Consider the following 25,774-nt stretch of genomic DNA (forward strand, 5'->3'; position numbering starts at 1 on the left):
GCACGCGGGCACATGCACACATCGGTCGTGCGCGCCCCCGACCACAGCAGCAGCACAGCCACACACAGCCGTGCGTCCCACAGTCAGTCAGAGCACGCGCAAGAGAGAGAGAGGAGACCCGTCCCTGGCTACATCCATACAGCAGCAGCCCATCCATCCATCCAGCCGTGGAGCCGAGAGGAGGAGCGCACCGAGAGAGAGCGACGTACAGAAGATGGACGGAGTGGGATCGTTCGGAGCGGGCCGGGCCGGATCCACCATCGACCCGATAGCCTTCGCCAAGCAACCGCAGACCATCCTGCGGGTCCTGTCCTGGGTGGGTAGAACGTAAGACCGAGCCGCGACCGAGGGGCTGCTTCTCTCTCTCTCTCTCTCTCTCTCTCTGTTGTCGCTGCTGCTGCTGCTGCTGCTCAATGGGACCCGTGACGTGTTCCAGCCGCAAATTAGTCTCTAGGAAAATCTACCGATGATAATAATTGATGGGCAGGGTCTGTGCCTGTCGTCCAAACGGACTGTGCTGGCGTCAGGCCTGTCTATGTGGATACATCATGATCATTATTGTTATCCTGTATAATAAATGATAATTCGGTTGACTAGCCTATTAGGGACCATGGCATATGGGCCTTGCAATTGATTTCCAGATGTTTTGGGCTACTATAGGCCTGGGCTATTTCATGTGAAACAGACTATAGGCTATACGTCCGCTCATTAATGTCTTCTTGGTGTATCAGTGCATTATTGTAGGCTAGCCGATAGGTCCATGTGTGTCGACTAATAGGATGCTACAGGGCCTTATGCCTGCCTGTCCCAATATTGCAATGCATGTGTATAGCGACCAGACCACCATAATAATTCTTCAGCATTCCACAACCTCATACTGTGGCCGTCGCTTTTCATTCTCTGTATATAGGCATTAACGAACTCGGTCTCGGCCAGCTTTGAGACTGCATAGAGTCGCTTTTCTTCTTCGCTCTGGACATTTTAACTTAAGGTTATTTTTCATAATGATATACAGAAACCATACCAGTTATCTGATTTGGGAATCCCTAATATCTATGCCAATTTAGAAGAACACGGTCGTCGTCCGTGCGTGGGGCCAGTCACGAGATGCGCGCGTCATTGGCATCTTTGATTGGTGGGTGATCATTAACGCACGCCAGGGTCTGGAAACGTGGTGGTTTCCTAACGTTTCATAATACTGCATCCAGTGCATCGTCTGTGTGGACCAGGATGGATCATGCACTCTGCTGCTTGGAATATAGGCTAAGATGCTATGGTTCTCCATGCAGGTTCCCAACCAGTGGTGGTACTTGAGCCCCCCTCTGGTATCGGTATATACTTGCAGAGGAGTCGCCCAAAAAAGGAGATAAAAGACAAAAGTGGAATGAAATATTTATATTATACATTATAGTTCTTCTGACCAAGGAATTGGTTGAAATAGGCTATCCAGAGTGCTGAAATGAGCATGGCAGCACACCTAGCCTTTAATATATGATTTGAGAACGGATTAATGTGTGTGTGTGTGTGTGTGTGTGTGTGTGTGTGTGTGTGTGTGTGTGTGTGTGTGTGGTGTGTGTGTGTGTGTGTGTGTGTGTGTGTGTGTGTGGTGGTAGTAGTGGTTCAGAGCCTCTGTCTGATGGCCAAAAGCCTAATATCTTAACGCCAACATGGAGTTCCCCTTTAGGCTAGTGGATAAGATGTTGGCTTTCCACATGGGCATGGTTAGGAGAGAGAGAGAGAGAGAGAGAGAGAGAGAGATCATCCTTATCCTGATGTCATATATTGAACTGAAAGCGAAAACATACAGGTTTGTATAACGTCTGTTGTAGAATGTTATTGGAGATTATTGAACTGTTTTCTCTTGGGATCCATGTGGAATGGAAACTGACGCATCATGTTCGTTCCAAGGCTCTCATTAGGCCTGTTGTAGCACGCAGGTTTATCTAACGTAAAGGTCGTAAGGCTCTTTTTTTTCAATTGAAAATAGGAGGTTTTTCTGAAATGCGAGTGAGGTACTGCATACTCACTGTGAGTGACCAAGAGCATCACTACATACAGACATAGTGAGATATGGAGCCACTTTATCCCATTGTGTTTGATCTGTATCATATGACCTAAACCCTGTGTGTGTGTGTGTAAGAGAGAGAGAGAGAGAGAGAGAGAGAGTGTGTGTGTGTGTGTGTGTGTGTGTGCGTGCGTGCGTGCGTGCGTGCGTGCGTGCGTGCGTGCGTGCGTGCGTGCGTGCGTGCGTGCGGATTTGTGAGGTGCATAGTGTGGGAGCAGACATCACATGGCCCTATTCTGCCACCAAGTGTTTGTCAGCTGATGTGTGTGCTGTGCTGTGTGTGTGTGCGTGCGTGCGTGCGTGCGTGCGTGCGTGCGTGCGTGCGTGCGTGCGTGCGTGCGTGAGAGAGAGAGAGAGAGAGTTTTTGTTTACCAGTAGTTTTTTTCAAGTGAGTTTTAGTGTTAGGTTTGGTTTTTTGAGTGGTGCAGCCTTGTCTTTGCGGGGCAGCTCGCCGGAACCGTGGCATCCTGTGGGTCTGGAGGTTCCGGGGACCCCCCTGGGGACCCCCGCACGGAGTTGCACCACTCACTTCACACGGGTGTGATTTTATTGTATTTGTCAGGGTGAGATTCAAAAAGGTCACAAAACGTATTGTGTAACAAAAAGAACATACCATTTTAAAAATGTATTTACAGTTAAAGCTGGCACAGCTAAGAAATTGGAAGATAGATGTCACATCCACCCATAATACTAGGCTTATGTATGAATTATATTGCATCAAAACTGGAGAAACTTTCTCAATTATTTTAGTTTTGTAAATTCTTGTCTAATTTGTGTTTACAATTACTGTAGTAGTATTGTAAACACACACACTTTCAAGTTATCGTTTTTTTAATCAATTTGTTTTAATTCATTCTGTTAAACATTTTATTTGTCCATCCTAGTTTCCATTTCTTTGTTTAGTTTTAGTTAACTATATAATAATCTTCTATCTGCTCTTTGTGTCCTGTCTCTAGTCTACACACTTTCTCCTATAGGAAACAAAGCATGAAATGGCAGGGGGAACGAAATGATCAGAGAAAGAATTTGAAAGGGTGAATGAAAGAAAAAAATCACACCCGTGTGAAGTAAGTGGTGCAATTCCGTGTGGGGGTCCCCGGGGGGGGGGGGGGGGTTCCAGACCCACAGGAACGCACCCAGGGTGCCGGCCCGATTCCGGCGAGCCGCCCCGCATCCGAAACGGTTGAGAAATGACAGAGTTACCGTGTGGGGGTCCCTCTACTGTACCCTCTACTGTACTGTACTGTACTGTACTGTACTGTACTGTACTGTACTGTACTGTACTGTACTGTACTGTACTGTACTGTACTGTACTGTACTGTACTGTACTGTACTGGCACACCCGCAATCACCATATATACAGTTAATATGTGCGTGTGTGTTTGTGTGTGCGTTAGGTTGCGCACAGGTGGTGAAAAACAACCATGCTGTTTCCGTGCTCCCACCCAGCCACCCACCCAGCCAGCCACACACATAGTCACTTAAGGAAGTGGTTGCACCACTTCAAAAAGAGAGGACAAAGGAGAGCGTTAAGCTAATGTTATTAGCAGAAATGATTGTTTTAGCACTTGGATGGTACAGTCACAGAAAAGGTTCTGCACGACAGCAACAACATTATAAATCAAGGCAGGCACCACTTTCAATAGCCAGGTTTGGTGGTGTATATTGATCTACATGATGTTTCAATAGCCAGGTTTGGTGGTGTATATTGATCTACATGATGTTTCAATAGCCAGGTTTGGTGGTGTATATTGATCTACATGATGTTTCAATAGCCAGGTTTGGTGGTGTATATTGATCTACATGATGTTTCAATAGCCAGGTTTGGTGGTGTATATTGATCTACATGATGTTTCAATAGCCAGGTTTGGTGGTGTATATTGATCTACATGATGTTTCAATAGCCAGGTTTGGTGGTGTATATTGATCTACATGATGTTTCAATAGCCAGGTTTGGTGGTGTATATTGATCTACATGATGTTTCAATAGCCAGGTTTGGTGGTGTATATTGATCTACATGATGTTTCAATAGCCAGGTTTGGTGGTGTATATTGATCTACATGATGTTTCAATAGCCAGGTTTGGTGGTGTATATTGATCTACATGATGTTTCAATAGCCAGGTTTGGTGGTGTATATTGATCTACATGATGTTTCAATAGCCAGGTTTGGTGGTGTATATTGATCTACATGATGTTTCAATAGCCAGGTTTGGTGGTGTATATTGATCTACATGATGTTTCAATAGCCAGGTTTGGTGGTGTATATTGATCTACATGATGTTTCAATAGCCAGGTTTGGTGGTGTATATTGATCTACATGATGTTTCAATAGCCAGGTTTGGTGGTGTATATTGATCTACATGATGTTTCAATAGCCAGGTTTGGTGGTGTATATTGATCTACATGATGTTTCAATAGCCAGGTTTGGTGGTGTATATTGATCTACATGATGTTTCAATAGCCAGGTTTGGTGGTGTATATTGATCTACATGATGTTTCAATAGCCAGGTTTGGTGGTGTATATTGATCTACATGATGTTTCAATAGCCAGGTTTGGTGGTGTATATTGATCTTTCAATAGCCAGGTTTGGTGGTGTATATTGATCTTTCAATAGCCAGGTTTGGTGGTGTATATTGATCTACATGATGTTTCAATAGCCAGGTTTGGTGGTGTATATTGATCTACATGATGTTTCAATAGCCAGGTTTGGTGGTGTATATTGATCTACATGATGTTTCAATAGCCAGGTTTGGTGGTGTATATTGATCTTTCAATAGCCAGGTTTGGTGGTGTATATTGATCTTTCAATAGCCAGGTTTGGTGGTGTATATTGATCTACATGAGTGGTTCTCAACATGTTCTGGATCAGGGCCCACTTGAAAATCTTTTAATCAAAAATTTGTATCCCACAATTTTGAAACCCCATTTTTTCACCCAGTGTCAATTATCTATTGAAATGTAATCGTGGGCGCTTACTAACCTGACTCCGCCAGATGGGGCAGCAGAGAGTACACTGGGTTCCCCCCTCCTGCTCCCATCTGGGAACTCTCAGGCAGACTTGATGCCCGGCCACAAAACGGCCTGGCCAATCAGCAGCAGCTTCTAGCAGCTTCTAGCAGCAGCTTCTAGCTTCTAGCTGCTGCTGATTGGCCAGGCCGTTTTGTGGCCGGGCATCAAGTCTGCCTGAGAGTTCCCAGATGGGAGCAGGAGGGGGGAACCCAGTGTACTCAGTGTACTACCCAGTGTATCTATCTATCTATCTATCTATCTATCTATCTATCTATCTATCTATCTATCTATCTATCTATCTATCTATCTATCTATCTATCTATCTATCTATCTATCTAATCCTAAAATGTGACATAAATCATGAACCATTTAGGCTACACTTAATACCAATAAAGATGATGCAACTTTTTGTTTAGGAATATTCTATTATCCTCCGCACAAAACTATGGCACTTCCAACTATGGAACCCCCAGCCATTAAGTGCTGCAGCTAAAGTAGTAAGGGAAGGAATGCATGAAATGGGTTGGTCGATGTTTGGAGAGTACTTAATCCACTAGAGAGGGAATACTTATTCTGCGGTGAAAAAGAAATCCCTTTCTGCCCAAAAAGTGCATTTTATACGTGTGGTGGGGGGCTCAGAGTGCGTCCACCGTGGAAAGTAGGCTTTGCTACTTGCAAAACCATTGGCGCCCCACCAGTGGGCCCTGGCCCAGGTTGCGAACCAGTGATCTACAGCAGTGGTTCCCAAACTTTTTCATGTCAAGGACCCCCAAATTGACACTAATTAGCCCGCGGACCCCCATTTGAAGATATAATGCCAGGGACCCCCATAAGAAAAGATTTTTACAGCTCTAGCAAAACCTGTTTACTTTCAAGGACCCCCAGTTTGACATGCATTAGTCTACAGACCCGCATTTAATGACATTTCTATACCTGGGACCGCCAATTTATATTGTAAAATCTATGTTAATTTAACTCTGAGAGTGTACAAATGGAACCAAATGGGCCCTTGTTAGGGTCCATTTGGTTCCATTTGTACTCCCTCAAGGGAGTTTGGAACTCCCTCAAGGACCCCTGGGGGTCCCCGGACCCCACTTTGGGAACCAGTGATCTACAGTGCAGTGACCTCATGCCCACCTCCCTGGACCATGTGATGCAATGCGCACATCCAGCATCCTCACACATGAATACACACTTTTCATCCACACAATTGCTCCATTTGTCTCACACGCAAACCCACACACATACATCACGCACTTAAATTCCACGTGCACATACTGTACTCTCTACTCACTCACTAATAAACAAACAAACAAAACGCACGCGCCGCACGCACGCACGCGCGCACACACACACACACACACACACACACACACACACACACACACACACACACACACACACACACACACACACACACACACACACACACACACACACACACACAGAGAGAGAGAGAGAGAGAGAGAGAGAGAGAGAGGAAATTAGGTCATGCCTTTGTTCTGATCACGCTCACGTACATGTTCATACCATGTTCGGATGGGGTTTGTTTTCTTTTGTTAGTGAGGTGTTTTGGTTTACAGTACGTGCATCTGTGTGTGTGTGTGTGTGTGTGTGGGGGGGGGGGGGGGGCTTTGGGGGCGGAGCGGGGGTTTGAAATGAATGTGTGCCATGCGTCTCACTGAAAGGGCGCGTTCGGAAATACCGCACCGGAGCACACTCGCCTATTAGTTTGCATTGCACAGTGCGCTCAGTGCACTATTTCCGAACGCGCCCAAAGCCACTCATTAGAACAGCCACAACAGCTTCAGACACCTGTTCCTTTAACCACATGGGTTCCTTTAATTAACCACAGGGTGTCCCCATTTTGCCCTATTTTGGGCATGTCATAAATAGGTGTACATTCGGCAAACAATGGAGATGCATAAGCTCGCGTGTAACGCAACATGTTTAGTGTAGAGGGGGAAAGGAACAAATTATACAGGGTATACAGGGTTAGCATTGTGTTATGCTTTAGCTATTGAAAAATAGCAGATCTACAAGCTCATAGCGCGCCACCGAGTGGCGCGCTACGAGCTTGTAGGTCTGCTATTTTTTTTTAAATCGAAGAACCACTGACATAGAAACATAGCTTTTTCAGAAAACTGTCAGGATGTAGAAGAACATTTTTAGAATCTGATCTCAGGTCAAAATGGGTTAAAGTGGTTAACTCTCTCTATCTCTTTCCGTTTTCCTTCCCCCTCGGCCCTCTCTCTCTCCCTCCATCCTGTCCCTCAGATCTTTTCGCTGGTGGTGTTCGCCTCCATTGTGAACGAAGGCTACGTCAACATGGGCAGCGAGCGTCTCCACTGTGTGTTCAACAAGAACGCCGACGCCTGCAACTATGGCGTGTTCGTGGGCCTGGTGGGTCTGCTGGCCTGCTCCTTCTTCTTCTTGCTGGACTTCAAGTTTGCCTCCATCAGCTCCATCAAAGACAGGAAGAAGGCGGTGATGCTGGACGTGGGCTTCTCAGGTGAGGAGATGGATATGAGCTTCGAGGCGTTAGGACGATTATTACTATTGCCATGTAATTGTATTGTATGACAAGACAATACCTGTAGACTTCCCAATGACTTGTTGTGCCATTAGTGCATTTCCTTTATCAGGGTATTTAGTTAGTTACCTTTTTGTCTTTTTGTATCAATTTGTTTTGTCTGCTTGTTTGTTTCTTTGTATCTTTGTCTCAATCAAAGGTCCATTGTTCATGTTCTGTTGTAGAAAATCATACATTCTGTGTTGAAACAAATTAAAGAGAGAGAAAATAGTACAAATCCATTTTAGAGCCATGAACTGACTAAGGCCCATAGTTTAGCACAGCTTATAGAATATACTCCTTGATTCAGGTACACAATTAGACACACCAACACATACTGTACACATAACACACAAGAATACAGATATCATTTAGATGATAGAACCAGATCAAGACGTGGAACCAAAACACTGGGTTTCCCCCCCAAGATGAACTAGTTCACTGTGTTTCAGTAAGTAAATGTTGGCCCACAAGGCCTCAAGAGGTTTGACTAAAGCCCAAACCACACCAATGGGTCGCCATGCCACTCCATGCAACCAAACGGTTGTGAGTAGACGCATGTAGTTGCAAGCAACCATTGAATTGAACCAATTGAATCACTTGCGCTGACTTGCGTCGACATGCGCCACCATGCGCCGACGTGCAACAGGACATATCACACCGCTGCAACAAACGCTAAAAACGCTTTGTTGCATCTCTTTTCGACCCATTAGTGTGGTTTGGGATTTACACATAGGGGCCCTATCTTGAGTCAGGGGCAATTTATTTATGCCCAGTGATATCTAGCCTTATGGCCCATGGAAGAGCCACGCGTTGCTGGGCTTGGAATACATTTTTACAGAGGGTTGTGTCACCTGTCATGTACTCCGCGACCAACACAGCCTCACTTGTGCTGCTCCCCCGTGCCGTTTTTCTTTTTTTCCCACCACGCACAGGATGCATCAAGAACACTCATCATTTCATTGAGTCACAACTCGCTCAAATCTGGAAATTCAAAGTGCTGTGTAATCTATATAAGTTCGGACTTTCATTTGGTATATAGATCATGAGTGTATTGCCTCTCTACAAAACTGTATCAAGCAAAAAGGAAATTGGATTAATTAAACGGACTTGCACTGAACTGAGGCGAAATAACATGACACCCGTTGCTTCCTTACCAGCTAGCCTTTAATTGCCTTTAAATAAATTGGTTGAAGTACCAGCTACGTGTTACTGATTATGGGGAATTTGACATTATTTTAATCCATTAAATATCCATTAATGGGGTGATGAAACTGAACGGAGCAAATTGTGCACAATGCATAACGTCTTTAACTAGACAATTAAACACAATGGGCACAAGGAATTCTGATTATAGGACAATTACAATCACAGAGATTTGTGCAGAATTCAGACAGAACGAGACCTCTGAGCTGTGAATGTTTTGCAACATGCATCAAGCCGAGGCAGGTCCAACTCAGGTCTCAGGTCTCGCATTATTTTATCAAACGGAATTCGCATTACGGGTCGTTTGAGGAGGCGCTTTCCGTTGTCCTAAACCTGTGTGCATAAGATAGCAATTATAGAGAAAGTGCATCAACATGCCTACAGACACACCCACAAATAAAGGTGTCGGCATAATGTATAGTGGGTATAGTGGCCGGCATGGCATACGTTAGAGCCCATAGACTTCACAATTCAGTGCTTTTTAAAAGAGGAAATACAATGACACAAGTAAGACAAGGTTCTAAAATGACGGCCAAAATCAGAAAAAAGGAAGTCTAATTATAAAAAGGGAACTAAAACCCACTTTGGTGAACACAAAAAGAACACCTGGCTTAGGTTTTTACAGTGCAATAGTGAGTGAGTGCGTACGTGCGTGCATGCGTGCGTGCATGTGCGTGTGTGCGTGTGTCACAATGGAGTCTATAATGGATGTCCACAATGGAGCCACACCACTGTGTGTCAGGGTGCGTTCAAAGGACCCAAAAGCAGGATTAAATGTTCAGGATGCTTATTTTGTAACTTAAACTTCCCATAAAATGGGGCAGGCAAAAAATAAGGACTGAATAGAGAGTATGCACATGCATGGTTTTCCCATCAGGACACGCCCCCCTCATCTAGACTGAATGGCAAAACATTGAGCAGCATGGAGTGTTGGAGTTAGGAAGCGCTCGTTGGAAATCACTCAACTGTCCTGCGTACCACCTGTTTCTAAATGTCACATAATGCAGGAGGCAGCAAAATGTTGTGTTATAGAAAACAAGCACTTCCAAACTCTGACACTTAGAAAAATAATCAAAGGCAGGGCATTTCTTGACAGAAAGTAGATCATAACATTTCTATGGTGGATTTTCATGAAACAAAAACTTTGCAGATAGAAAGAGGATAATTCAAGCTTTTCGTTCAGCTGCAATGTCCGTGAGTTTAACATTGTTTAATGCAATCAGACAGGACTTTTCTGATTGGATGAATGGGCTGTCAAGGCCAGAAAGTCGTTTTTTGCCACTCAGTGGGAGATCCTACATAACTTCCAGGTACGATGATGTCACGCGCATACCCTCTATAATACAGAATGGCTTGTGGCCGAAACATAGTACCTAACACACTGACATGAAACAACAATCTGACAAGGAATTGAACAAACTGGGGCATATAAATAGACAAAGACTAACTAGACACAGGTGAACTGAAACAGACAATCAACACTGGGATAGGCTAACAGGCAAACAGAACACAGGTGACTTAAGGCTACAATAATCAGGTAGGAAAGACGTACAGAACATACACAAAAGCAAGGCAATAACAAAACAAACTAGAAAAAGTGCCCCTCGGGGCACAGGTCTCCACCAGGGCAGGTCAGGTTGTGGCCTCCTGGTGGCGCTATAATAGGCCAATGTGAAAAGGGTGACATTTCTTCATACGCCTTTGATGGCAATTGGATGATTTGAGGCATTTTGTTCCAAAAATGTGTTTTGCAAAAATCAACCTGTTGGTGGCGCTATAACAGGCCAATGTGAAAAGGGTGGGATATATTCCTCAGCCTAGTAAGAAAATGTGTGAAAGATTTCACGTAAATTGCATGCTGCGTTCATGATTTGAGGCTTTTGTTCAAAACGGGGCAATCTTGCAAACTGTGAAAGCCAATTATAGCCAATTAGGATGGAATATGAAATATCGGACAGATCCGACTTGAGCACATGACCATAGAGATACTGTGTAACGATTTGTGAGATTTTTGGACAGAATCTGGAGGAGTAATATCTAAAAATGTGTGTTTTAGAAAAGTCGGCCTCCTGGTGGCGCTATAAAAGGCAGATATCGGAAAATGCAGGTCAAAGGTTTGTCCTTGGCCTCTAGGGAGTGTGCATGCAACGTTTCACGCAGATCGGTGCAGTTTTAGGTAAAAAAATTGAAAAACTGCCTCATGGTGGCGCTATAACAGGCCGTTCTGGAAAATGTGCAGAGGTTCATTGTTGGCATCCAGGGAGTGTGTGTGCAAAGTTTGGCATCGACCGGGTTAACGGTGCCGGAGATTAGCTGGTAACAGACGGACGGAAGGACACACACACACACACACACACACACACACACGGACGGAGTGCAAAACATACTCTCTCCCCATGCCTTCGGCCTGGTGGAGACAAAAACACAGAGAACAGAAACACAAGGCCAATACAGAACATACTTAAATGCCAGAAACATATCCTTAACTAGAAAAAGTGCCCTTCTGGGCACAGGTCTCCACCAGGAGGATAGGACTGTGTGAGATGTTTGGCAAAATGTTTAGGATTAATATAAACATGTTTTTGAGGCATTTTGTTCCAAAAATGTGTTTTGCAAAAATCAACCTGTTGGTGGCGCTATAACAGGCCAATGTGAAAAGGGTGGGATATATTCCTCAGCCTAGTAAGAAAATGTGTGAAAGATTTCACATAAATTGCATGCTGCGTTCATGATTTGAGGCTTTTGTTCAAAACGGGGCAATCTTGCAAACTGTGAAAGCTAATTATAGCCAATTAGGATGGAATATGAAATATCGCACAGATCCGACTTGAGCACATGACCATAGAGATAGTGTGTAACGATTTGTGAGATTTTTGGACAGAATCTGGAGGAGTAATATAAAAAAATGTGTTTTACAAAAGTCGGCCTCCTGGTGGCGCTATAAAAGGCAGATGCGGAAAATGCAGGTCAACGGTTTGTCCTTGGCCTCTAGGGAGTGTGCATGCAACGTTTCACGCAGATCGGTGCAGTTTTAGGTAAAAAATGTGAAAAGCTGCCTCATGGTGGCGCTATAACAGGCCGTTCTGGAAAATGTGGGGCAGAGGTTCATCGTTGGCATCCAGGGAGTGTGTGTGCAAAGTTTGGCATCGACCGGGTTAACGGTGCCGGAGATTAGCTGGTAACAGACGGACGGACACACACACACACACACGGACACACGGACGTGCAAAACATACTCTCTCCCCATGCCTTCGGCCTGGTGGAGACAATAAGTCCATGACCAATACAGAATACACTGTAGTGAAAAGTCTTATTATGGTCATACCATATGGTCACGCTTACACGCTATAAATGTTCGTGCCAAATATAGACCAATTATTTGTTTACAAACATTGGGAATGGGCGCACGGATGACTGTTTCATGTAATCAATTCCCAACAGATCTCCAAATCTGTTGTTTTGGGGAGAACTGGTTTCAGTCCATTCAACCTCCTCTTGGGTGTTGGCTAGTGAGGTGCACCCTAGGAGACATTTATACTTCAAAGCGCAACAGTGTTGTGCACAGAGAACAGCTGATATACAAGCTCACATCGCGTCGCGGATGCCACTGCTGTGAGCAGTGGCATCGCAGTGGCATGAGCGACACCATCGCGGGACGATGGTGTCACATAAATTATACTTGATGGGTTGCAGGTGCGTGTGCAGTCATGGACAAACAGGCTCTGCTGCCGTGATCATGAGCGCACCTCCCGTTCTTATGACAGCGGCTGGAGGTGTGGTTTTGAGGACAACTGATTTGAATTGCTATTATTGATCAAACACAACAGAAACCAAGGATTATATATTTCAAGGGCGAGAGATCACAATTCAAATCCTAATGATTCTTCCTCCACACTGGGAGAAAAACAGCATCTGAAAGTTTGATGGTGCATTTCTTACACATGAGTGCAGTTAGAACTTTTCCATTGCATTTTATGAGAGGCAGGGTTCTTGTGCTGCCGGTATGCGTGCGCAATGCGCATGCTGTTGCTTATCAGTGTGACGTCGTCTGTTAAGGCGTCTATTAGTCCATCAGTGGCTGAGGAGCGGGGACGTGGCATAAGTTGGATCCCAAGATCCATTCCACACATCATTCAAATGTATTTTATTTTATTAGTAACCTAAACATTCTCATTGGCTTATTCAGGTTTTTGGACCTTCCTGTATTTTGTGAGTTTCTGCTTCCTGGCCAATCAGTGGTCTCAGACCACTCCTGATGAGCTGCCACTGAACCAGGGGGCGGACGCAGCTCGAGCCGCTATAGCCTTCTCCTTCTTCTCCATAATCACCTGGGTAAGGTTTCCTTCTCCTTCTTCTCCATAATCACCTGGGTAAGGTTTCCTTCTCCTTCTTCTCCATAATCACCTGGGTAAGGTTTCCTTCTCCTTCTTCTCCATAATCCAGCGGATTCGACCGTTATCTCTGTATTGAATAGGCGAAATCATCCGTTATCAGCACCTTTCAATAGGGCCAATATGGCCATACTGGCATACTATTACTCACCCTTGGCTGAACGTGTCATTTCCAACTCTATTGTCGGCGCATGGAAACTAGGGGCTACTAATATACTATTCTCTGCCTATCGGGACGTAACTCGGACAGCGCTGAGCCGGGTCTGGTGGCCGTCGCAACGCTCGGCACGGCGACTTGCTCGGCTAGCGCCTCGCTCGGCGGTGCCTCACGTGGCTCAAGGCCACCAGACACGGCGCGCCTCCGTCATTGACATCAGTGACATTATCACCCGTCACAATAGGTGATAATGACATACTGAAACAGGATGATTTCGCCTATCCAATACAGAGATAACGGTCGAATGGGGTGCATAATCACGACACTGACCTCACCAAACCTTGGATAGCCATACACTCATCAAACCCTGTACACTCAAGACACTGCGCCCGCTGCCACCATTAGATCTCCATCATCTCCATGGAGCTAACCTGTTCTTACATTCCATATGTTGATCTGACCTCATCAAACCCTGTATACTCAAGTACAGAATTCATTCCATATGTTGATCTGACCCCCCATGCCAAAGCACCAGCACTCGCCCAGCAGTCTGCTGTCAACAAGGCGGATGCGTGCACACGACCGGCGATGTCGCTTCTCGTAGAAGATTTTTTTCAAAAAAGTGTACAGTATTTGTTATAATGACGTTTTTATGTGGTCACACCCAACAGTTTATTAAGTATGCCTGGTTTTCCTGGTGGGTGGTGATGGGTGGTGATCCACCTGAAGGGGGAGAGGTTAGGGGAGGGAATGATATTGTGATGTCACTATATCACTGTTTTTTTGAGTGGTGTAAACCACTCCTACAACTGGCTTTGTTTGTGCAGAAAAAATTAGCATGGTTGCTATGTTCACCCTGTTCACCCGGGTGTGATTTCATTACGTCAGACATGATTTCATTACGTCAGACAGGCTATATTACACCACTCAGTTCACACGGGTGTGATTTTTTTTTCATTGGCACGTTTGACCGTCAAGGTTTCAGCCTCCAGGAAAAAACCCTAAATACAAAGGGAAGACATCATTGCACATAACAACCACACCAAGGGGTCCAATGAAGTACTGTCACCTCATAAGCACATGAAAAGCTGCCTGTATCTCTTTCACGTTCTGTCTTGCTATCACTTCCTCTGCCTGCCCTGATCTGGGTCTCTTCCTCTGTCTTTAGGGTGGTCTGACGGTGCGCGCGGTGCAGAAGTACCTCCTCGGTACCGACATGACCCTGTTCACCACCGACCACGTGGATGGCGCCCCGCCCGCTCAGCCCTACCCTTCCAACGCACCAGAGGGCAGCACCACCGAGACCACAGACACCTACCAGAGTCCGCCATTCACCGAGAACAACGCGGCGCCCACGTACCAGGTTCCCATTTACTAGGAGGAATACGTTGATTTGATGGATGGAGAGAGAGAGGGGGAGAGAGAGGCTTATGGGGATGGAATGAGACGAGAGTAGGAAGAATACTGCTTTCCGTGATGTCATACGTGATGTTGTCGTTCACCACTCGATTCGGGGCGAGTTTCGATAGCGTAGAAGTGGCTTCCTCCACCGCTGACTCCTGTCCATTCTTTTTTTCTTTTTTTTCTCCTCACTTTAACATTCCAGCAATTTTCTACATGGACTATGTAGTACTGGACAGGACACATTTACCTCCTGTAGCTAGTGTCTTAAGATTTGTGTAGAAGAACGGGTTCTAGTGAATGCAAGGAGGAAGGACAGGAGATGTGGCCACTCTGTAGTATTGAAACTCGTCCTTGGTTCACCTTTAACAAAAAGGAGGGATACAGACTGTCAACAGGTTAGTGACTCCACCAAAAATCTAAGTGAGATTATGAAACACAGTGCAGCAGTCTCTCACATTCAGTAGCCTATACGTTTAAAGAAAAGTCATTTGTTCAGTCTTTGTAGCACCTCGAAAGCAATTTTCTTTTCATGCCAAACAAAATGGGGGTGATTTAGGTATTATTTGTGTGTCCCCTTTCACTGCTGCAGTTACAACTGACGACATGTATTGAATCTGCATGTTTCTGAATTTAGAGAACAATTAAGTGCCATACTGTACTGTGTGTCTCAAAAAGTGACTTAAACTAGTAGTTTACCATATGCTGTAAAAAAAAGAAAAAAAGGAAAAAAAAGAAGAAAAAAGAAAAATACATGACAGCAACAATGACAATATTTGTGACCAAGTGCAATATCTCATGTTCTGTAGATACTGTAGGTGGGTAGGTAGTTGGGTAGGTGCACCACTGTCACATTAAGCCATGTCTCAAATCACACCCTGCCTCCACTGCTTTGTAGCACAATAGAAGCCTACATTTGTCCTGAGAAATATTTAAGAAAAATGCATTCTTATCTCTGAACAAACAACATGTTGTTGATCAGGTAGAGGCATGAGCTCACCTGGTGCGGTGGAACGATCTCATTTAACCCATTTTGACCTGAGATCAGATTCTAAAAATGTCTTCTACATCCTGACAGTTTTCTGAAAAAGCTATGTTTCTATGTCAGTCGTTCTTCGATTTTTTTTAAAATAGCAGACCTACAAGCTCGTAGCGCGCCACTCGGTGGCGCGCTATGAGCTTGTAGATCTGCTATTTTTCAATAGCTAAAGCATAACATAATGCTAACACCAAAAGGGGTCCCCGGCCCCGCCCAGAATGGGTTAAACAGAGAAGGTGTGAAAGGTTCAAAGATAATCCCTGAACATACTTTCACAAGAATATTTAAATAATATTACATGCTATTGTTGAATTTAACCGTTGATTGATTCCAAGACTGGACTAGTAATTAGAGAAAATATTAACCTAAGTGATTCAGATTTTTATAGGAATGTGTACAACGCAGGGATGCTGCTTTCCAACTTTGTTGTGGGTTGTTATTTGAGACACTTGGCCAGTGTTGAGTGTTGAAAAAGGGAGGGGTGAATTAAATGGGCAGGGGAGATTCTGGGCGAATCAAGTCTGTTTCTGTTTCATTTCTAGAAGCTGCCAAACTGCCCTGTGTTCTGACTTCTTATCGCCGCCTTCTGATTCTCACATCAGGCCTGTCTGTCTGTCTGTCTCTGGTTGTTAACACAAGTTGTTACACAACTAAAGGTGGCCTTACACTAGCCGATAATCGGGCATTTTTGACGCTCGGGGGGTGCCCGACCGCTCAAAGCGCGATCGGGATTGACCCGATCAACATCAAGAATGTTTGATATTTGCTCTGCCCCGCTCCGATTATCCTGTAGTGTGTGGTGCTATCAGATTTCAGATCGGCTAGTGTAAGGCCACCTTAAGGATTTAACCCAGTTTTCTGAAATAAATATTTTCACGATTTTTCAAAAAATAGCAGACCTACAAGCTCGTAGCGCGCCACTTGGTGGCGCGCTACGAGCTTGTAGATCTGCTATTTTTCAATAGCTAAATTATAACATAATGTTTAAAACACCAAAAGGGGTTCCCGCCCAAAATGGGTTAATTGTGTTCACAAAGCAGGAACAATGGGGTTTTTAACCACTTGAAACCTATGGGTCCATATTCTGGGCGGCGAAAATAGCAGATCTGCAAGCTCATGCAGCGGGTCACAACATGACGCATTGTGAGCTTGTAGATCGGCTATTTTCGGTACAAAATGAATATGAGGGGGCCTGGCAGAACCCTGTGGTACTCCAGGGTCAACGAAGTAGGGTTTAAGTGGCTAATTATTTGATGATGGAGAATGATTCAGCTTGGTTTAAGAGGAAGAAAAAAAAGAGGAAAAATCAGCTAATGTCTTTTTTTTTTACTAGACTTATTTGGTGTACAAAAAAAGTTTCAGTGCGTGTGTGTGTGTGTGTGTGTGTGTGTGTGTGTGTGTGTGTGTGTGTGTGTGTGTGTGTGTGTGTGTGTGTGTGTGTGTGTGTGTGTGTGTGTGTGCGTGTGCGCGAGCGAGCGTGAGTGTGTGTGTTTCACATACATTAACCACTGATGATGGTTTATGAGTGTGAGAGCATGTGTGCCTTTGTGTGTGTGCGTGCGTGCGTGCGTGTTTGTGCTCATATGTAATTTGTGTGTACGCCAGTCTGCCTGTTTGACATTGTGTGTGCGTGTATATACAGTATCTATGTAATTATGGAAATCAAAAAACAAAAAGTTTGAGGTGTATACAGTTTTTTTTTTGTTGTTAATCTGTGGGTTTCTTTGTGATTAGGAGGGGTATACTGCTGGGGAGTTCTACTTCATTGTGCTATGCGTTAGAATTCTAATTCTAGAATTGTGATCAACATTCCTGCCACACAATCACAGGCTGTCAACTAAACATTGTATCGTATATTATGGCACTTTCAAAACTATGAACCCAACAGATTTCTTTGTTGTTATTATTGATACTTATGATGAATAAAGGAGCCAAATATGAAGAAAATACTGTTAACCGTCCGATATCATGTTGCTATATATATATTATTGAAATCTAGAATGCCTCGCCTGCTCTCCTTATTATCTGGCCCGATGTAAACTGCACCCCCTGCAGGTGAGGAAGACTATTGCGCTGCAGGAGTGGGTACTAATAAATGGCCACTCTCGAGAAACCTGTAAATGTTTGATGAACGTGCATGAAATAACTTTACTGGGGTCACTACATGTTGATTGATATGACTTTTAGTGTACGATATATATTTTTTATTCTTAAAAATGTAAAGAGTTGATTTAGCAATTTGAGATTATCCTGATTTTGCAGAATTCATTTTCATATGAATTGCATTGATAGATTTCACTATAGCCACCACCACGGAAGTCCTCTTGTGTGTTAGTTATGTTCCAGGAATTTGACTTTATTGAGAGAACTTGTCTCTCTTTGCCTCGTGCAATGACATCATCTCAGCCTAATGATTGAGGACCAATCATAGCCATACTCGTGGTGGTTTGGTGGGGTGGGGGGATGGGGGGGGGGGGGGGGGGGGGGGGGGTTAATGAGTATATCTGTCATTTCACTTAACCCATTTAGACCTGACACGAGATTCTACTTCTTCTAAATCATGACAGTTTTCTGGAAAAACCTATGTTTCTATATGTCAGTGGTTCTCAAATAACTCATCTCAAGGACCACACAAATTATATGTAAATGGCCGCCGACCCCCATCTGAAAATATGTCGTTCCAGGGACCTCCCCAGAAAGATTTGAGTTAAAAACCGAAAATTGAAAGAATATATATTCAAAGATTTGCGCCCACATTTTCAAGATTTTTCTAAAATAGCAGATCTACAAGCTCGGTAAGCTTGTAGATCTGCAATTTTTCCAATATGGGGAGCGTTCGGAAATGCGCGCCGGGAGCTCACAGAATGCACCCATGGTTTCACGGCTAACTTTCTTACACAACGCATGTCAGCCGTGAATGTAATCTTTATACGTATTCATGAAAACGCTCAGTCAGTCAGTCAGTTACATTAGTGTTGGACCTCAACGGGTTCACCCTCCCTGTATATCTTCCCAGGCTGGGGGTCTAATGCCAAATGTATATATGCTCTGTCGCACGACAACGGAGCATAAATTAGGCTTTAGTTAGTGTTTGCTTCATTTAGTCTGAGTCTTGCTGAATGTGGCTGGGTATAGGTGTTTTGGGGGTGGGGTGGGGGTACATGTGGGTTTGGTCCGCTCCAAAAGCTTTCAGGTTCTTTGGCTTAATATGGGGGTCTTGTCTGGTCTGGGTTGGGACTGCTGGGTGGGTGGGTGGGTGGGTGGTGAATGATCAGTGAGTACTATTTGGGTTGTATTTAAAACTACAGCTAGGGTTTTACGTACTCAGGGTTCGATTTATAAACCACTAATACTGTAAGGCCAAGTTTGAATATGTTTAAATAATATGCGAAAGATATTGACATATTTTGACAAATTATGGACAAAGTTTGAGAAATTTGGGACGCCAGGGTTAACATAATAGGGGTGGGCGATATGGAAAAATATAATATCACAATATCTTTTCGAGCAGCATCACGATTATCACGTTATTTTTTTCATGCGTTTTCATGGTTATTTTTTCAGTTCAACTACAAGGTATCAAAAACTAAAAGAAAAAGGAGTAACGGACCATTTAGACCAAAATACATATTATCTTTGGTGAACAAAACCGGGTGTAAATTAAGGTATCGAACTGCAAATCATAGAATGTGCATTCACACATGTATACATGTGTGTATGTATGCACATGTATCGTATCGTATATATACGATATCTCTGAAAAGGCATATCGTGGAGACATTGTATCGTCTCGCCGATATTTATCACGATCGCCCACCCCTATAACATACGATATATATATATTTTTAAATGAAATTGTTCAATGTCAAACATAATCAGATAATATGTGACTATAAATTTGACTGATGGGCTGCCATTCAAATTGACATATTGGTTGTTCAGTTTGACCCACCAGTTTTGGAGATATGGCTTATAGAGTAATGTCTTGCAGAAAACAGCGAGTTGAGAAAACAGGCTTGAAAGGTTCACTTCTGTGGTCTCTAACATTACACCTAGCTACATGTTTAAGCATTTATTTCATATTTACATGTCGATTTCAGCTCTGACACTTATTTCAGACATGCTCTAGTAGGTGAAGAGTCTGCCTGTGCTATATTAACTCATCAAAGGTTTTTCTCCTCTGGTGAAAAGCTGGAGTTTGCGCGATGGCAGGCTCTCAATCAAATCTGGTCACATATGCATTTCCCAAAAAGGAAAATGCAAAATGTATTTCATTAAGATATCAAATCGAACCCTGCTGTACTCTGCCATGGTGTGGTTGCCTTCCATTTGGGGTACCACTTCAGTACACGTGGTACCCCAGGGTTGGGTGTTACTGGGTAATATTTAGTTCAGGTCGTATTACTTGTTCTCAGTGCTTCAGTCTCTTCAGTGTGGTAGATAATACGTGATAAAAACAGCATTCTCTCTGTGTTTTGTGCTCTGGTCTTAGGCCCATATGTACACTATACCGTGGTGTTGGTTGATTGTAAAATTTCAGTACGTTTATTGAAGTAAAATGGAACCTGTGTGTGCTGGTGCTGTCCAGGGTCTGGTTTGTCCTGTACTACTGACGATAAGAAGAATAATTACTAATAATCATTAATTATTTAATGAACATTATAATAATGATAATAATAATAACACACTCTTTGTTTTTGGTCAATCTTAAAGAGGCTGACTGCACCAAAATCTAAGTTTTCACACCCCGTCATGCTATGCTATTTCGACCGAATGAATACATTGACACCACGAGCCACAGTAATACAGCAGCATTATCATTTGCGGTGATGCAATGTTTTTTATAGTACAATTTTAGTGGATGTTACACAATTCCTTTGACCCAATAGATAGATAAATAGATTCATGATAATAAATGCCCAATGCAGTTCACAAATACATAAAGCGGGAAACATTGGTTTTGTAGCGTGCGGCCCCTTTAAGGTTGTAGTTTTCTTTCTTCTGTTTTTTTTTCTTCCTGAGTAGTTTCTTCCTGTTCTGGTGGTGTTTGACCTCCTCTGTGTATAAAAGTTGTGTACAGAGATGTATGTCACTGTCTATTATTATGAATGTCTCTGGACTGCAGTCTGACTGTCACTTGAATAAATAAATAAATAAAGCAGACATGTTTTGGACCACTGGTCTCCACCACGCCATGTTATTAACGTCAAGTCCCAAATTCACCTTGAGAAAAGAGTTCACATGGTCTGAACACATGTCGAATTGTCTTGTTAGCCGTTGTATAATATACAACATGTCTTTGTCATCAGACATTTTGATCTGTAATGAAGTGCCACAGTATTTTTGCCATTTTGATCTGTAATGAAGTGCCACAGTATTTTTGCCAGGTCATAATTTATACCAAGGGTGGGCAACTTTGACGATGGCCACTATATTTCCACATTCACTCCAGAGGGCCACAGTGCATATTACTGTCTTAGCAAAAATAGCCGATCTACAAGCTCAAAATGCGTCGCAGCGTGACGTGTTTTGAGCGTGTAGATCAGCTATTTTTGCTAAATTTGAATTGAAATATATTGATTTTTTAGAATCCCGAAAAGTAACCTTTTTATTGATTTTCAAATGCATTTAGTTTTAGTTATGATAACTTTATGAACTAAATACAAAGGACACAAAAATACAATATTTTAATACTAGTCATTAAGTATAATCAAATCGGGTCGTGTTTGCATGTTTGGAACTGTAACAGCTGAAATCAATACTATATCAGTATTCTGATATTAACCTGCGGGCCGCATTAAGTGAAGGTGGGGGCCGCATGTGGCCCCCGGGCCGCCAGTTGCCCACCCCTGATTTATACATATAGTTGGTTAATTAGGGAGTTATCAATACTACAAATAATTTTGCATCCTTAGTTGGGCAGATAAATCATTCATGTATTGTACACGTTAAAGAGGGCTGGTGAAAGTATCCCCCCAATATTGCCCCAGTTGCCCCGGTCGGTCATCAATAAAGTCAATTAAAACAGAATTTGTATACAATATACAGCTGATCTTTCAAGGCATTGATACATAATCCCAAAACCCTCGCCACCAAAACACAAGTCACCCGAGTGCAAATCTGACGACCTCGGTATGGCCTCTACCTGGTATTCCTAAACGTAACCTCAGTAAACTATGCCTAAACCTAACCTTATTTCCTAACCTTAATCTTAGTAAAACTGGCCTGGGCCGTGGCTCAGCGGTCCAGGCACCTTGGCTGGTAATCCAGTCTGGCAGTGTGCCGCGGGTTCGACTCCCAATCCCGACGGCCTTTACTGCATGTCACCCCCCCCCATCTCTCTCCCCATTTCCTGTCAGCCTACTGTCTGTCCCTCCATAAAAAATATAAAATAAAGGCGAAAGCCACATAAAATAAAATAAAAAATCTTAGTAAAACTGTGCCTATGAACAACCCTAAACTAATTTCTAATCTTATCCTCAGTCAAACAAATACAAAAATACAAGAACCGACCCATCATGCGGTCGGCGGAAAAAAATGGGGGCGAGTGGTGGAGTGTGTTTTGGGGTGAGCCTTATGGTTACTATGGCATACACAGATCGGTATGATTATTGTATCCTGGCATGTTTTTCAGGGTTTTATGAAAGCTCATGAAATGTAGACGACCTAGTCACCACCTAGTCATACTGAATGCCTAGTCCTGATTGGCTGCCACACACGCTGCCTAAGCCAATGGGAGTGTAGTATGATTGCCTGCCTCCTACCTAAGCTATGCCACACGCACCGCGAAAGGGCTGATTTCCGCACCACAGCGAGCAAGCTTTACCACTGCAGCCTCGAGGCAAAGGTGCTAATGTTATGAGCTGGACAGCAGGAAAGCCACAACAAAACACAGTCATTGAACCACGCACAGAACGTCGGAAAACGAACGCAAACAACGGCCGTGAGGCGCGAGGTTGTGACACAAACACGTTACTAAAATAATGATACTAATATGGGGGGGAGAACACAACGGAGACAAGAACACAACGGAGACAGCGCTTCTTTCACCTGACACTATGTGATCATTTATTTTTATCTGAAAGCTGTACGTTCAAATCATACACATTTGTAGTGCATTTTGCACACATTTTGAATGCGATCATATCGTTTTGGTACTTTGCGCAACACCCAAAGCTGAGCACCCCCCCCCCCACCTCCACCCCCAACACGTGCATGAACACAAAAACGCTTGCACGTTTCTCCCTGGTTTGATAATACCACCCAAAGCACCTTACGTTATTCCCCTCTCACTGTTAACTATCAAAATAAAACTGGAATGCCTAACTGGAATGAGTCCCATAATGCCATTGTCATGCCGCTGTCAAATCAGTTTCAGTATTGTGATTCTACTCGCTTGCCTTTTATAAATATTCTTTTCTTCAATAAATGGTAAATGGTGCATTTATATAGCACCTTTACCCATTCACACGCACATTCATACACCGATGGTGGTGGAAACCATGCAAGGCACCAACCAGCACATCAGGAGCAATTAGGGGTTCAGTATCTTGCTCAAGGACACTTCAACTGGCAAACTTGCGGTTAACCATCCAGCCACTCTACCCCTGAGGCCAAGGTAAATGACGAACACTTGTATGGTGATGTACTAAATGCTTGACTTAGCTAGCTTAGTTTCCCCCCCCGGGGAGCACTCTAGACACCGCAGTGACGCACTCACATTGAACAACCCAAACGTCTGAGTAGGGTTGGTCAGTTCGGGCACTCAGCAGCACACCTGAGGCACAGCACACTAGATTTGTCGAACGACAAGAGGTGAACACCAGTGCGCTCAGTCCTAATTTCCGAACGCACCCTTAGTATTTATTTTAAATATTTTCAACCTTTTCATCCGACCCAAAAAGTATCCACAATTGTCACCCATTCATTCCAACAAGGTTGTGCAGTTTGGCACACGCACACTGAAACGAAATGATATATCTGTGTAACATATTGTTGTAGAGGACAACAGCGTCTGTGTTAAAATAAGAAAGAATGGCCCCCTGCTTTCCAGGTGTTGTCAGTCAATCATCAACATTTGATCGAGCATTAATTTTAATGCATGATTAATCATTTATTGCTTTTTAACCGCACTGTGGTGTGCAGTTTTGTTTTATGCATTGTTCATTAATAAAGTAATGTAATGGTCAGTCAGCACTGCAGCAATGTCACAGATCTAGTTATAGCTTTTTAAGCAAAAGATGCCCCAGGAAAAAGGGCCTTTCACACCGAGCACTAGATAACTATAACATAATCGTTCACTATCGTTTGTTTTTTGAGTGGTGCAAACCACTCCAACAACTGGCTTTGTACCCGTGTTTGTTCGTACCAAAAAAACGAGCATGGTTGCTATGGTTAGTATGTGACGTCAGACCAGTTGATCAGGCTATATAAGACCTTGCACCACTCAGTTCACACAGGTGTGATTTTTATTTAATAGTAACTAGTGTTAGAACGTTTTTTTTAAACTGTCTTTATAGTTAGTGCTAAATGAACTGAACTGAATATAAACTGAACTTTCCCTTCAGTCTAATTATGAAAAATATAGGAAATTAAGAAAACCTTATATTTCGAAAACAAAGCAATACCGCCTCATCAAAGTTAGTGTTGTGACTTTATATATCATATATAATATGTCAATTACTTGCATGAGAGTGGGAGAGGTGGTGGAGTTTGAGGGCCCAACGGAGTTAAGAGGTTTTGTCCAAAACGTTTTACTACTTTCCATTGGTTCAATATTTTCGAAACAACACGACACTCGACATAACGGGTGTTCAATAGCACTGATTTATGCAAAAACCTCAAAATGGAGTTATGAGGTTCCCTCCCGACAGCGTCGTAGACAGGACATAATGAAACGTACAGTATGGAGTTAGGTTCCCTCCCGACAGCGTCGTAGACAGGACATAATGAAACGTACAGTATGGAGTTAGGAGGTTCCCTCCCGACAGCGTCGTAGACAGGACATAATGAAACGTACAGTATGGAGTTAGGAGGTTCCCTCCCGACAGCGTCGTAGACAGGACATAATGAAACGTACAGTATGGAGTTAGGAGGTTCCCTCCCGACAGCGTCGTAGACGGGACATAATGAAACGTACAGTATGGAGTTAGGAGGTTCCCTCCCGACAGCGTCGTAGACAGGACATAATGAAATGTACAGTATGGAGTTAGGAGGTTCCCTCCCGACAGCGTCGTAGACAGGACATAATGAAACGTACAGTATGGAGTTAGGAGGTTCCCTCCCGACAGCGTCGTAGACAGGACATAATGAAATGTACAGTATGGAGTTAGGAGGTTCCCTCCCGACAGCGTCGTAGACAGGACATAATGAAACGTACAGAATGGAGTTATGAGGTTCCATCCCGACAGCGTCGTAGGACATAATGAAACGTACAGTATGGAGTTAGGAGGTTCCATCCCGACAGCGTCGTAGACAGGACATAATGAAACGTACAGAATGGAGTTATGAGGTTCCATCCCGACAGCGTCGTAGGACATAATGAAACGTACAGTATGGAGTTAGGAGGTTCCCTTCCGACAGCGTCGTAGACAGGACATAATGAAACGTACAGAATGGAGTTATGAGGTTCCCTCCCGACAGCGTCGTAGACGGGACATAATGAAACGTACAGTATGGAGTTAGGAGGTTCCCTCCCGACAGCGTCGTAGACAGGACATAATGAAACGTACAGTAAATGGAGTTAGGAGGTTCCCTCCCGACAGCGTCGTAGACAGGACATAATGAAACGTACAGTAAATGGAGTTAGGAGGTTCCTTCCCGACAGCGTCGTAGACGGGACATAATGAAACGTACAGTAAATGGAGTTAGGAGGTTCCTTCCCGACAGCGTCGTAGACGGGACATAATGAAACGTACAGTAAATGGAGTTA

At 43.7% G+C, this 25,774-nt stretch overlaps 1 protein-coding gene across 1 annotated transcript; it reads left to right on the forward strand.

Moving 5' to 3' along the window:
* Window positions 1-214: 214 nt before the first annotated feature.
* syngr3a (synaptogyrin 3a) lies at window positions 215-14,843 on the forward strand (the record flags this gene model as incomplete). Its single annotated transcript, XM_079520349.1, has 4 exons — window positions 215-316; window positions 7,355-7,589; window positions 13,042-13,187; window positions 14,572-14,843. The coding sequence occupies 4 exons, from the start codon at window positions 215-217 to the stop codon at window positions 14,779-14,781; spliced, it is 693 nt and encodes a 230-aa protein (XP_079376475.1). The 3' UTR covers window positions 14,782-14,843.
* Window positions 14,844-25,774: the final 10,931 nt, after the last annotated feature.

This window comes from Electrona antarctica (assembly GCF_951216825.1).
Source record: "Electrona antarctica genome assembly, chromosome: 14".
Taxonomy (NCBI): domain Eukaryota; kingdom Metazoa; phylum Chordata; class Actinopteri; order Myctophiformes; family Myctophidae; genus Electrona; species Electrona antarctica.